The sequence below is a fragment of the Stereum hirsutum genome, assembly GCF_000264905.1.
Source record: "Stereum hirsutum FP-91666 SS1 unplaced genomic scaffold STEHIscaffold_24, whole genome shotgun sequence".
NCBI lineage: Eukaryota > Fungi > Basidiomycota > Agaricomycetes > Russulales > Stereaceae > Stereum > Stereum hirsutum.
In genome coordinates, this window is record NW_006763154.1 from 150,032 (window position 1) to 162,391 (window position 12,360).

General features: G+C 53.7%; 2 protein-coding genes across 2 annotated transcripts; one reads left to right on the top strand and one right to left on the bottom strand.

Annotated features, from left to right (window-relative positions):
* Positions 1-1,185: 1,185 nt before the first annotated feature.
* STEHIDRAFT_126330 (uncharacterized protein) lies at positions 1,186-6,192 on the bottom strand. Its single transcript, XM_007311151.1, has 10 exons — positions 6,075-6,192; positions 5,768-6,016; positions 5,626-5,715; positions 5,412-5,556; positions 4,469-5,060; positions 3,799-4,185; positions 3,610-3,722; positions 2,621-2,823; positions 2,138-2,281; positions 1,186-1,999 (listed from the first exon to the last, which is right to left on the bottom strand). The coding sequence occupies exons 1-10, from the start codon at positions 6,174-6,176 to the stop codon at positions 1,412-1,414; spliced, it is 2,613 nt and encodes an 870-aa protein (XP_007311213.1). The 5' UTR covers positions 6,177-6,192; the 3' UTR covers positions 1,186-1,411.
* A 155-nt stretch (positions 6,193-6,347) lies between these two features.
* Positions 6,348-11,612, top strand: STEHIDRAFT_87996 (uncharacterized protein). Its single transcript, XM_007311152.1, has 4 exons — positions 6,348-7,459; positions 7,666-10,907; positions 10,969-11,431; positions 11,541-11,612. The coding sequence occupies exons 2-3, from the start codon at positions 8,046-8,048 to the stop codon at positions 11,425-11,427; spliced, it is 3,321 nt and encodes a 1,106-aa protein (XP_007311214.1). The 5' UTR covers positions 6,348-7,459; positions 7,666-8,045; the 3' UTR covers positions 11,428-11,431; positions 11,541-11,612.
* Positions 11,613-12,360: the final 748 nt, after the last annotated feature.

Here is a 12,360-nt window from a genome sequence, read left to right on the forward strand (position 1 = left end):
AGCCTGCAGATGATAGAGTCGCAAGAGGGAGATGTGTGATGAGAGACGGTGTGTTCTTGAGAAGGTCTATGGTTTGATGAAGGGCAGGTGCGAGGAATGGGCCTGCGGTAAAGCAGAAGAGCACGACGTGGAAGAGAAGGCCTGCTAGGACCATGATAATAACGATGATAATTCTTCACTGACGAATAAACTGTGGTAGAATGGTTCGGCGTTAGTGAGTTGAAGAAAGCAGGGAGGAGGAGAAGGGACGTACTTTTATATGCTGGGATCGGACGGTGGCGGTGCGTCAAAGCAAGGCATAATGGTGTCCTAATCCGGCACAATAAGACAAAGGCCAGCCCGTTCGCATGCTGGAGAACAGCTTGCTTTGAGCTTCACGCGGCAAACCGGTCATCATGCACAGAGTAGCGCTGTACAAACGAATCATCTTGCAAAAAGTGCCGGTTCGAGCTGATTCGTGTCTGAGGGCTGTAAGCGGATCTGAGTGGCGTGTAATCATCATCATAATGGTATTTAACTGGGAGAAGCAGGAGGCTGTGCGTCATCTGGCCATAATCGTCCGTCAAAAAGCAGAACAAAGATCCAGATGACTGGAAAAGCGAAAGGAGAGTTCTAGAATGTGCCGACTTCGACGAGAGCATGGATTGAAGATTCACACCGTCATGCAGGAGGTCCAGCTACATATCGGAAGTCTTATGATTATCGGGCGGCACATTTTCGTGCCGAAAAAGACCGTACGTCTCCAAAATCTGTATCTCGTCTAGGTCAGCGACGAGCATAAGTGGCAAGCAGACGGAGCACATACAAGTACGGATCAGGAGCTGTGGCGACGAGGATGGTTTCGGGCGCGGACGTCAGGGTTAGGGTTAGAACTTCAACTTTGTGTGGCACGCAAATTATCCAGCTCCGTTTTTTTGAATCTGCACCAAAACACTGAACTCGAATCCTGGATGGCTCTAATAAAAGTACCGGAGAAGCACATATCAAAACCAGGGTGGACTTTAGACCCCAGACACTCGACAACGAATACCATGTTTCTTCGCTACGATGCCAAACAACTGTGGCACCTCATGAGAAGGAAGGACGAGGGTAGCTAGTTGGAGTTTGTAACCTTCGAATCGAGGAGACGTTAACGCTAATATTGCAGCCGTTCCAAAATCACGAAGATTCGACAAGATAGCAGGAAGTGAATTTGCCCAGCGAGGGTATAAGCAACGTCATACAGAATACATTACATCAAGACAGATGGGTCCGCAGCGGGCACAAGATAAAGAGAATCATTCGAAGGTACAGCTCTCCTCCTAGGCGAGCATCATCGTTGAAATAAGGCTAGATCTCCAAGCACGAAGATCGCGAGCACAAGCGCCCGACGTGCATCCTCCTCAGTTCACCCGACTCCCCTGGTCGGCGCTCACCAATCCTCGATTTCATCATCTTCCAACCACCCATTCTGCACCTCTGCAGCACCACCATCCCCGTCATCATCCACCTCCACGGCCGTCCCACTCTCCGGCATCTCCCTCTCCATCTCATCCATAGCCCCTCCCGCCTCGTCGTCGCCTTCTTCCAGCGTCACCGCCATAGAGGAGGATGCGTGCCTCGACCAGGGAAGGGAGGAGAACAACGCGTGATTTGTTGGCGGAAGACGATGAGGGTGAGAGGGACGGTTACTCAGCGCTTTCAATACGCCCGGGAGCTCGAGCACGATAGAATGTCTCGACCAAAGGGACGCAGGCTGAATCGTACTGTCTCCTCCCTCTCCCTCTCCCCCCGTTCCACTATTCCATCTTGCACCAGACGCAGACCCTGTCCCGGAACGCATGACCAACCACCCCCGAACACTTTCCACGCCGTCCTCGTCCGCCGTCCTCGTCTGCCGCAGATTCTCGAAAAACTCAGGTTTGTGCATTTTCTGGTTTTTGCGCGGGACGGGGGAGGGGAGGGCGTGGAGTGTCGAGAGGGTGGAGATGTGGAATGTGTACGGGTTGGATTGATACCACTTTGGGTCGTCAGATAGGTCGTTTGTCATCGTGTAGGATTCGTGAATGGCATCGGTCAAAACGAGAAATAATGAAGAGGGAATAAAGTCAGCAAGCATAGAGACCCACAGGAGAAGAAGAAACGCGCTTGCACTTACGTTCTCCCCTCCACTCGCATCCACCCAGCTCAGTCCATCCACGAGGCGCTCGCACTGCTCGATCTCCTCGCAGAACTGGCTGTAGTTCTGGTGGATGTAGAGGTTGTACAGCGAGGCGTCGATGGGCGTCGATGCGTATAGGAGCTGTTTTTGATGTTGTAGTATCAATGGCGAGTTTGTAGCAGGTTCAGGTTCCAGGGGAGCGATTGAGAGTCGGACAGCGATTTGGCGCGATGAGATGTGGCGTGGCGTGGCGTTATGTATTCCGAAGCGTAAGATAGAGGAGTAGACGACCGGTGGACCATTCAAGTCGACGATTCGCAGTTCAAACAAAACAAGTGGGAAGAACGCGGGCAAAGAAGAAAACAGTTGATCAGCATCTCGTTTGTTCCTCATTCAACGAACCCTCGACACACCCCCACCTCCCAAGACCTCGCCTCACCTCGCCTCGCCGACAAAAGGAAATCCAAAAAAAAGACCCACATCAACATCAACCCGACTCGTCCTCCTCTCTTCTCCCCTCGCTCCTCCTCCCACTCCCGATCCTCCATACCCACTGGAACTACCACCCCCATCGCCCCTCAACCACCCCGGCAACTCCGGCGGATCGCGTAACGTCGCGTCGAGCGCCTTCTCCGCCGCTTTGTCGCGTGCGGTGGCGTGTGAGGAGGGCGGGTCATTTTTTCCTGTTTATGTTTGTACAAGCCGGGGAGGGGGTGGAAGGTTGTGTTAGCGTGTGTGGATATAAATGTGGGCGAGGAAGAGATGAGGCGGAGGAAGAAGAGCAGGTAAAAGAGAGGAACGAATGAAAGTATGAGAAGGGCGAAGAATATAGCGGGCGAGCACGCGTATAAACAAAGCGCAGGGTCGAGCCCTCCTTTTCTTTTGACGCACGAGAAAATCAGAGGTTTCCATGAGCGGAACGGATGGAGGCTGAATTAATAACTCAAACCCAGAGCAACAGAAGGGGCATATGAATGATGAAGGAGTTGCACAATGTGCTGTCGCAAACATTCTGCACGCTGCTCAGCATCGAAACGGCTGCGTTGAGACGCTTGCCAGTCCCGATACCAAGCAACACTGTTCGTTCGGTAGGACGCGCTCGCTTAAGCCTGAACACGTATCAAAACAGAATCCCAACGAACGCGCGGCGAGGAAGAGAGAGACAAGCGTCGTGTCGTGTCGTGTCGTGTCGCGCGTAGGCACAAGGAGTGAACCGAAACACACGGAGGGGACTCGGACTCGGACTCTGACCATCAAGGACCCAGATTCAACAAATCGACACGAACGCGAGAGCGAGAATAAAGATAGAAGCCAAACTTCTTCTTTCTTTCCTTACAACTCTCAAACCGGAGCCCGAGTGGGCGCACCCAGCTCCTAAATCTCGACCGAACAAGAAAGTATCTCTCAGACCAAAACCGTCTCGAGCAAACAGAAAAGAGAACTGAAGATCAGAAACTCGAGGAACTCACGTTTATTATACAACACCCTCCCCATCAAATGGAACAGCGCCATCGCGTTTTCTTTCCTCGTCAACGTCGCCAGCGCCGCCGCGTCCATCATGTTCATACTTCCGTTTGTGCTCCTACACCACCAAGGTCAGCTTGACCACACACGTCTGACCGACCCAACCAATCAAAAACGGTTCTCAAAAAACTTACCCCTTCTTTGCTTTCGTCGCCTTCTTCCCGTCTTCCCGTTCTGTCCCACCGCTTTCGATTCCGCCCACCCCACCCCCAACCCTCCTCATCCCAAACTGCAAGCTCATAACCGCGCTCCTGACATCACCGCCCGCTCCGCTCACGACTGTGTCGATTAGACGTTTAGCATGCGGGGATGTTGGGGGGAGATGGATAAAGGATGATGCATTCGAAGAGGCCATCGAAGGTTGAGAGATGTTGGCGGTCGAACGCCGAGAAGAGGAGGTGGATAGTTGGGAAGAAGGTTGAGAGGAGGAAGAAGAAGAGGTAGTGGAATATGAAGACGCAAGACGGACAAGAAGCGATTTGAGCGCGCTCGTGAGGTAAGTCGGAGCGATGGGGTTGAACCTATGTCCAAGGGCAGTTGTGTGGCGCGCCACACGAATACAAACGGCACATGGGGCGAAACAAGACCAAAATATAAATGAAGAGCAAAGACGGAAAAAGTCAGCGATTCGTCTAGGATATGGACCGGAGCAAAGAACAAGTAATAGAGGAGAAATGCAGGGTCATGGACCACGAGAAGTCGCGCACCAGCAGCCCCTCCCTTCCGACCTCTTCAATCTCCAGCCTACAATATCTCCCCCCCAAACAACAACCCGACTACTAAAGCGAAAAAAAAATCACTCACTCAATCCTCGTAACCCCGCCTGCCCCCGCACCCATGCCCACTTCACCCACAACACTTCTATAGTCCAACACCTCCTCTCTCCCTCCTCCTCTCCCTCCCCCTCCTCCTGAACCTGGACCCCCCGCCACCCCGTCCAGAAATTTCTCTTCGGAGCCTTCACCGCGCAGGCCTGTGTCGCTTATGATGATCACGATTGGGGCTGGTGCTCTTCCCATTTCTTTTTCGCTTGCTTGTGCAGAAGAGGAAGAGGAGTAAGAAGGAATGGCAAGATAGTCTTTTAGTGTGGCGTGGAACCGGTCCCGAACGGAGGGATGGAGGATGTTGGGGAGGTCTTCGAGCAGGATGAGCTGTTGTTTCTGTTGTTGCTGTTTCTGTGGCTGTTGTTGTGATGAAGTCTGAGTCCGAGAGGATGAAGATCCAGGAGCAGCGGGAGACGGTGATAGGGATGAGGAGGAAGGCAAAGAAGAAGAAAAAATGGACCGATAGGACCCCGCGCGGGTGAGGAACGCTTCGAATTTGTCCATTGTGGATTCATAGGGATCATCGTCGTAGGGGGAGTCGTCAGGGTCGGAGTCGTAGGGGTTGTGGTTGTCTATGACAGTTTGAGGGGAGACGGGAGACGGAGGAGAAAGAGGGAGGTGTTAGTGATGTGAGACGGAGCGTGTAGAGGTTAGAGAAAAGGGAAGCGAGGATGAGAGTAGGGAGTGTAGGTGGAAGATATCAAGGGAGATATTGTATACGTGTCAGATGTGGATATGTGCGCGTGAATGGCGGTGTGAGTGCGACACGATCATCGACCAGCAACGGGACACATTTACAATGATACAGCCTATAGGGTGCACATCAAGAGATTTTGGCATCGCCCAAATGTGGACGCATAAGGATCGCAACCGCACTTCACGAACATCATACACATGTCCTCCACACAAGTCGAAGAGCTCACCGAATCTTGCACGTCGACCAGAAGGAGCAGCAGCGACAGACAACGGATTCCTCCACTCTAGTATCTCGAAGCCGAGTTCGCGAGATAGGACACGCAGGGTGGTTGTTTTGCCTGAGCCTGCGGGGCCTGTGAGGACGAGGAGGCGCTGTGTGAGACGTAGAAAGCAGGAGGTTAGCAGTCGATAGTAATGAACGATGCTGGAGAAGAGACCAACGCGGTATTTCTGAAGCTTGCTCGGTTGAAAAGCCTCGAGGAGCCATTGCCTGACGTCGTTCACCTTGCGTTTATGAACCGCCAGGTCTTCCTGCGTCGGGAAATATGAGTAGAGCCCGTTTAGTCGAATGTAAGATACGGACCTCTGTCTCTGGCTCGTAGACATCTACCCACATTCGATCATCAGCGACAGGCTCTTGCACCTTGGCAATTCCCTTTCCGCTCAGACCTGCGGGTATCGAGGGAACCTTGAAGCCTCCGTTCGACTCGAGCTTGCTTCTGCTCTTGTTCGACGAAGGCTGAGATGGAGGAAGCGGCTGCGAGGGAGGTGGAGAGTGCGTAGAAGAGGACGGTGAGGGCGAGAGATCAAATGTCGGTGCGCCATTTGTGAGCTGCAATATTGACCGATAAGTGAGCAAGGAGGGTGTAAGGGGATGAAGAGACACGAACGGGGTTCAGCCGTCTCAGCTTCTTCGCCGCCGGGCGAGGTCCATCTATGGCGACCAGCTTCAGTGTGTTCTGCCGCGATACCTTGCTGCTCTTCGGCGCCATAGTCGTCGTCGTCGTCGTGCTCGATATTTTGCGTTCTCGCAGTCGTACTTACTGTGGCGACGACATAAGTGTGACTCTGTGACGTTGCGAGGAACGAGCGTCGTGACAGAGGGTGGTCTATGGATGCGCGAGAGCGAGAGCGGCGTGACAACTCTTTTCGCGCCTGCTCTCGTACTTGCTCGCCGCTGAAGCCTGAAGCCTGAAGCCGGAGAGTCCTCAGACTCTCCCTTTTTTCGTACTCTCTCTAGCTTAGAGCCCTTTAATCAGCCGACATTCTAGTCTAGAGCCTTTTAATCAAACATTCTTGTCACATATATCTATTTTTTTCTCAGGCTACACACCTTCAGCGAACAAAAATGAGTGCTCCCCTACCACTCATTGACCCGACCAGCTTTACTCTGCCCAATCACAAGAATCCGGAATATGCACCTCTGATCAACATCTTGACGGGTACCGGCCTCAGCTTAGACGATGCCGTGAAGGAGATGGATGAGGTATGGAAGGCGGCACAGAAGAAGAGGGTCCAGGAATGGAATGACGAGCTGCGCAGGGTCGAAGCGGATCGCGCGAAAGTCAGGGCTGACGAAGAGAAGAAGGAGGAGGAAGAGAGGTTGAAGCGCGAAGAGGAGGAGAGGAAGGAAAAGGACGAAGAAGAAAAAAAGCGGGTTAAGATGCCTGCCATGGATGAAGCTACGACCATCTCCGCGACACCCCGCTTCCCAGTCCCTCAGTACGCACTCGACAAAATCTCAAAAAAGTTGTGGGTCGAACACGACTTGTTTACACCACGGATGGCCCGCAAAGCGGCCGTCGAATCACGTTCAATTCCTACCAACCCCTTCTCGGGCCTCCCAGAGTCGAATCCGCTCCACGCCCTGTCGACGCTAGTCGAAACCCAAAAGCCCCGAGGCGTCATTGCGGACGAGGCGCTTTCCTACAGCGACCTGTCCATCGCCAGCAAACACTTTTTACGAGCTATCCACGACGCCGACTGGGATGAGGAGCACGTTGAGGCCTGGACGGTCCTCTACTACGAACTCGACAAGCATCCCTATCGTTCCGAATCCGAAGAGGAGCGCGAGTTGTACAACGAAGTGCTTGTTCGCTACCACGCACAGGCCAAACGTGAGTTCTTCGACGCGATCAAGCGCAAGGCCAAGTCGGTCTTCAATATCGGCCGCATAAATCAAGAGCGCATGGAGAATGTCTTGAAGGACATCAAGCGTGAACGAGACGCCGTCATCACCAAACGGAGTATAGCGGCGATAGAGCAGATGGAGCGGGTCAGTATATTCCGCCTTATACATATGATGTCCTTTCAATTACTGACATTTCTGATTTGCATCCTTTCCTCTATCAACCCCTCTCTCTCTTCTTCACCTCTCTATCATGCAAAATCGCAAAATCGCAAAATCGCAAAATCGCAAAAATCGCAAAAATCGCAAAAATCGCAAAATCGCTTACGCATTCCCCTTGCTGCGTCGTACAGCTTGTCGAGGACAGCTCTCGCCCAAAAGAGAACTCTCGGGAGCGTGGGCCCAACGCCATGCAAAGAACGCGCTACCGCTCCCCAGATCGAACCTCTCCCCGTCGTCGTTCCGCCTCCCCACACCGCAGACGCTCGCCGTCGCCACCCCCGCGCCGCTCACCTCGCGATCGCTACCTAAAAATTGCATCCTCCGGTCGACGAGACAACGAGAATTTTCGTCCGGACGCAGGTACCGCGGCCTTATCCGCCTGCGTCATCTGCCTGGGCCGCCACCGCCACAGACTCTCCGAGTGCGCAAGCCTCACCCTGTGGAACGGTGCCCCTGCTTACTCCGAACGACGAGGAAAGGCCGTCACGATCAAAGCCTCACGGGAAGCGGTATGCCTCTCCTGGAACTACCCAAACGGCTGCGACGACGGCTCTCACCCCGGGCGTCACATCTGCACCGGCTGCGGCTCTTCTTCCCATGGAGCCCAGCGCTGTCATCTCGCAGAGAAGACGAACACCACGGACTCCGCTTAAAGCGGATGCCTGGGAGGCGTATCTCATCAAGTCAGGCCTCATCGCAAGATACCCGCTTCTTCCTCGGTCTCTTCGTTCCGGTTTCTTCATTGGTGTTCTCTCTATTTCGCATACTTTCACTCCACCTAATCGTCCCGCCGTACACGAATATGCGGACGCCTTCCAGACTATCATCCAAAAGGAGATTGAGGCCGGCCGTTACCTTGGCCCCTTCACTCGTCTCCAAATCGAAAATTCCATCGGCCCATTCCAGTCTTCCCCTCTCTCCCTCGTACCAAAAGCTGGGAAGCCCGGAAAATTTCGTCTTACTCAAAATCTATCTCATCCACGCTCTCCGCTCGTGCTACTGTCGTCACCCTCATCCCCAATCACGATATCTTCCATCAACTCCTCTATCGAAGCTTCCGACTTCCCTTGCACATGGGGCACCTTCACCGTCGTCTCGCTCTGGCTCTACCAGCTCCCGCCCGGTTCTGAGCTTGCATGTCGTGACATCGCCGACGCGTTCCGCTCAGTCCCTTCCGATCCATCACAATGGCCAGGATCCGTCGTCCGCACCGGTGACGATGAGTTCTTCATCGATACCAATGTCATGTTTGGCATCACCTCGGGTGTGGGAGTCCATGGTACCGTCGCAGATGCTGGTACCGACATTTTCCGTTGGAAGGGAATGGGGCCAGTCTCCAAGTGGGTGGACGACCACCTGTTCGCTAGGATACTCCGCGAATACCTCCCCGAGTACAACAGACGACGTGCTGCCGCTCATCAGCGTATCGAAGCCAACGGCGGACGGCGTCAAGATGGATCTCGCCTCTGGTACGCGGGCACGACCCTTCCGGATGGGCGAATCGAGGAATTCGACAACGACTGCAAATTTCCGCTGCAAGACCTATCCTCCCGTTCATCTCGCTCACCTATGGACGCTCGGTTCTCATACTGTATGGCCGACATCGACGAACTATCCGAAGAATTGGGCCTCCTTTGGGGCAAGGATAAGGACATCTCATTCCGGCCGCTCTGCCCATTCACAGGCCTGGAGTGGGACATTGAGAGACGGATGGTGTCGGTCGGGGAGGCAAAGAAACAGAAATATCTCAACGCCATCGCGGTGTGGCGTGAGCAGCGGTCCCACGTCCTTCAGGAAACACAAAAACTCTATGGCAAGCTTCTGCACGTCTGTCAGGTCATACCACGAGGACGAGCGTTTCTCACCAACCTGGAGACCTTACTCCAACTCTCCCATGATCGTCCATTCGTTCCGCTCACCCCTCCATCCGGCACAACTGAAGACATCGAATGGTGGTGTCGTACACTCTCACGACCGTTCCTCTCCCGGTCTCTCTTCATTCCGGCCGTGGTCGCGGACCCAGGCGCCTTCTCGGATGCAAGCTCTGGAACAGGGATCGGGATCGTTATCGGGGGTAGATGGAGAGCATGGCGACTTCTCCCTGGCTGGAAGCAGGACAGGCGCGACATTGGTTGGGCGGAGGCCGTGGGCTTCGAGCTACTCGTCCGAACCCTATTCAGCATCGCCGACTGTCCATCACATATCAAGGTGTACGGTGACAATAAAGGAGTGGTCGAAGGATGGTGGAAGAACCGAAGCCGCAACCCGACCGTCAACGCAGTCTTCCGTCGAGTCCACGACGTCCTTGAAGAGAAGGATGGCACGGTATACTCCCGCTACGTATCAACCCATTCCAATCCCGCAGACGACCCATCCCGAGGTATCTACGGCGCGAATTCTCTCCTACTACCGCCGGTCAAAATCCCCAACGCCCTTACGCCATACCTTGTCGACTTCGATGCCCCCTTATCTCCCGTGGAGAAAAAGGCTCGCACTGAGCAGTCCTACAAATCACAGCCGAAAGTCCTCGATGACAAAGCGCGCAGACGGGGCTCCGATATCAACCTTGAACTTACGGCTATCGGCAACTCCCTCCTCGCTAACGAGATCTACTGGTGGGACTGAGCACAGTTTCGGTGCGGTCATCTCCCTCCCCTATCGCTTGCCGGTAGCCCAGCGCCCTCGTCCCTATCACTCTCACCTCACTCCCCTTCCATCGCCTCTTCGTCCTCACTGCTTTGCACGCGAAAGGTTACTTGTCTGGCGTCCCGAATCATCCCGCGTCGCCACCGATCAGTTTGGGCGTCCTCTCCCGCTATCTCCATTTGACCTTGAACGCCTCCAAGCAGTCCTAGCACATGCGTGGGCCGACTCTTCATACGAGACCTATGGTTCAGGCCTCCTTCTCTATCACATCTTCTGCGACATTTTCAACATTTCAGAATTTCAGCGGGCTCCGACCTCCCCAGTCATCATGTCTTTATTCATATCTATGCTCGCCGGCTCTTACTCCAGCAGCGCCATAGCGAACGCAGTGGCCGCGGTCCAAGCTTGGCATACGCTGCACGGTGTTCTGTGGGTGATGGACAAAAAAGAGATCGGGTTGATGCTGAAGGCGGCAGAGCGCTTGGTACCGGAATCCTCCCGTCGGCCTAAACGAGACCCCTTTACCATCGAGATGCTGGACGCCATCGGGTCCTCACTCGATCTCACCGACTCCTTTAACGCATGCTTCTGGTCGTGTCTCACTACGACTTTCTACGCTACGGCACGCCTCGGGGAATTCACGCTTCCAACCCTCAATGCCTTTAATGGCAGTGATCATGTTAAACGGTCAGATATCCGACGCGCAGTCGATGATGAAGGAAATGAGGTATGCTTCACGCTTAACATGGTCAACAAGACGGAACAAATGTCTAATTTTCGAGCTTCAGGTCACAATCTTTCATCTTCCGAGAACAAAGTCCGCTCCGATTGACGGTGAGGATGTATTCTGGGCGCGCCAGCCCAATGCTATTTCCGACCCAGAACGTGCTCTTCAGCTACACCTCCTAATCAATGATCATGGTGATAACTGCGCTCTCTTTTCATACACCGACAATCGCGGCTCTCAACGTCCCCTCACCAAAACAGCTTTTCTCACCAAGCTTACTGAACTCGGCGACCTCCTCAACATGCAATTCCCACACGGTCACGGAATTCGTATCGGATCCACGGTCTGGAACCTCCTCCGAGGCATGCCTTTTGAGGTTATGCGAGTTAAGGGCCGCTGGAAGAGTTCAGCCTTTCTCCTCTATCTTCGCCGTCACGCCGAAATCCTTGCTCGATACATCCAGCAAAACCCGCAGCTCCAAGAGGCCTTACGGCGGATCACGCTGCCTCCAATTCGCTAATTCTGTAAGCACTCCGTCACCCCGTTCCTACATTCTTGGGAATCCGTGCTCGCTCGATGCGTCACAGGGCTCCTTAATTCCTGGGTATCCACAGCTTACACGGATTATCTTAGCAGGTCGGAATGTGCCGGGATTCGGAAGGCTCGCCTTCGGCGGGCTTTCGCCCACTCTTGCTTATTCTATGCTACACAAATATATTTGCTGCCCCTCCTGTTTCTTGTGTGATCACCGTACCAAACGAGACCAGAAGTCTCGTTCGACCTACTGAGCGTCGAGCAGAGCAAGATCCATAGACTCAAGACAAGTCGCGAGTCTTCATTCTAGATCTCGAACGCGGTCACGTGCACGGACGCGTTTACCCCGGAAATCGCCGGTTATACTCTTCTTGCTCAAGGTTCTGAACACTCGAGCTCTCTGTCAACTCTCAGATCGTCCAATCCTTGTCCGACCGCTACACTGGCCCTCATCCGACTCTGGCTAGTGTTCCTATCCTCTCTTCCAAAAACATACTCTCGGAGATCATCGACAGACAATCCGCCTCCGAGTATTTGATCTTCGTACGCTTTTATAGCGTCTTCAAGCCCGACGTACGATGGCAGATTCTTTGCTAGCATAATCGGCCTTTGTCCCTGCCGATGCACTCATATATCCCCTAGTAGCCTGTGCTTGTACTGTTCAGACGCAAGGCCAGTATGGCCAATTTTCACGCCACGCTCTCGTATCGAACATCGGCGATCGCGCTGGGCCCAACTTTCGCCTCCCCGAGTCTTTGATCTAGCATGTATCCCCTCTCAGATACTTTACCATGATGATACTCATGGGATCCAACTGCATCCTTGCTGCACTCTTCAGCCCGTGCTCGTACCGCCGTTCAGATGCAAGGTCGATCATGCCACGGTACACTCTTGTAACGAACATCGCACGCCCTGCTTT

What these genes read in the sequence shown, in the direction of transcription:
- STEHIDRAFT_87996 (XM_007311152.1), top strand. Translation starts at nt 8,046, where the DNA reads ATGCCTCTCCTGGAACTACCCAAACGGCTGCGACGACGGCTCTCACCC. An exon ending in TCGATGATGAAGGAAATGAG is followed by an intron (nt 10,908 to 10,968) that starts GTATGCTTCACG and finishes TTCGAGCTTCAG; the next exon opens with GTCACAATCTTTCATCTTCC.
- STEHIDRAFT_126330 (XM_007311151.1), bottom strand. Translation starts at nt 6,176, where the DNA reads ATGGCGCCGAAGAGCAGCAAGGTATCGCGGCAGAACACACTGAAGCTG. An exon ending in AGCTGAGACGGCTGAACCCC is followed by an intron (nt 6,017 to 6,074) that starts GTTCGTGTCTCT and finishes TCAATATTGCAG; the next exon opens with CTCACAAATGGCGCACCGAC. An exon ending in GCAAGCTTCAGAAATACCGC is followed by an intron (nt 5,557 to 5,625) that starts GTTGGTCTCTTC and finishes CGTCTCACACAG; the next exon opens with CGCCTCCTCGTCCTCACAGG.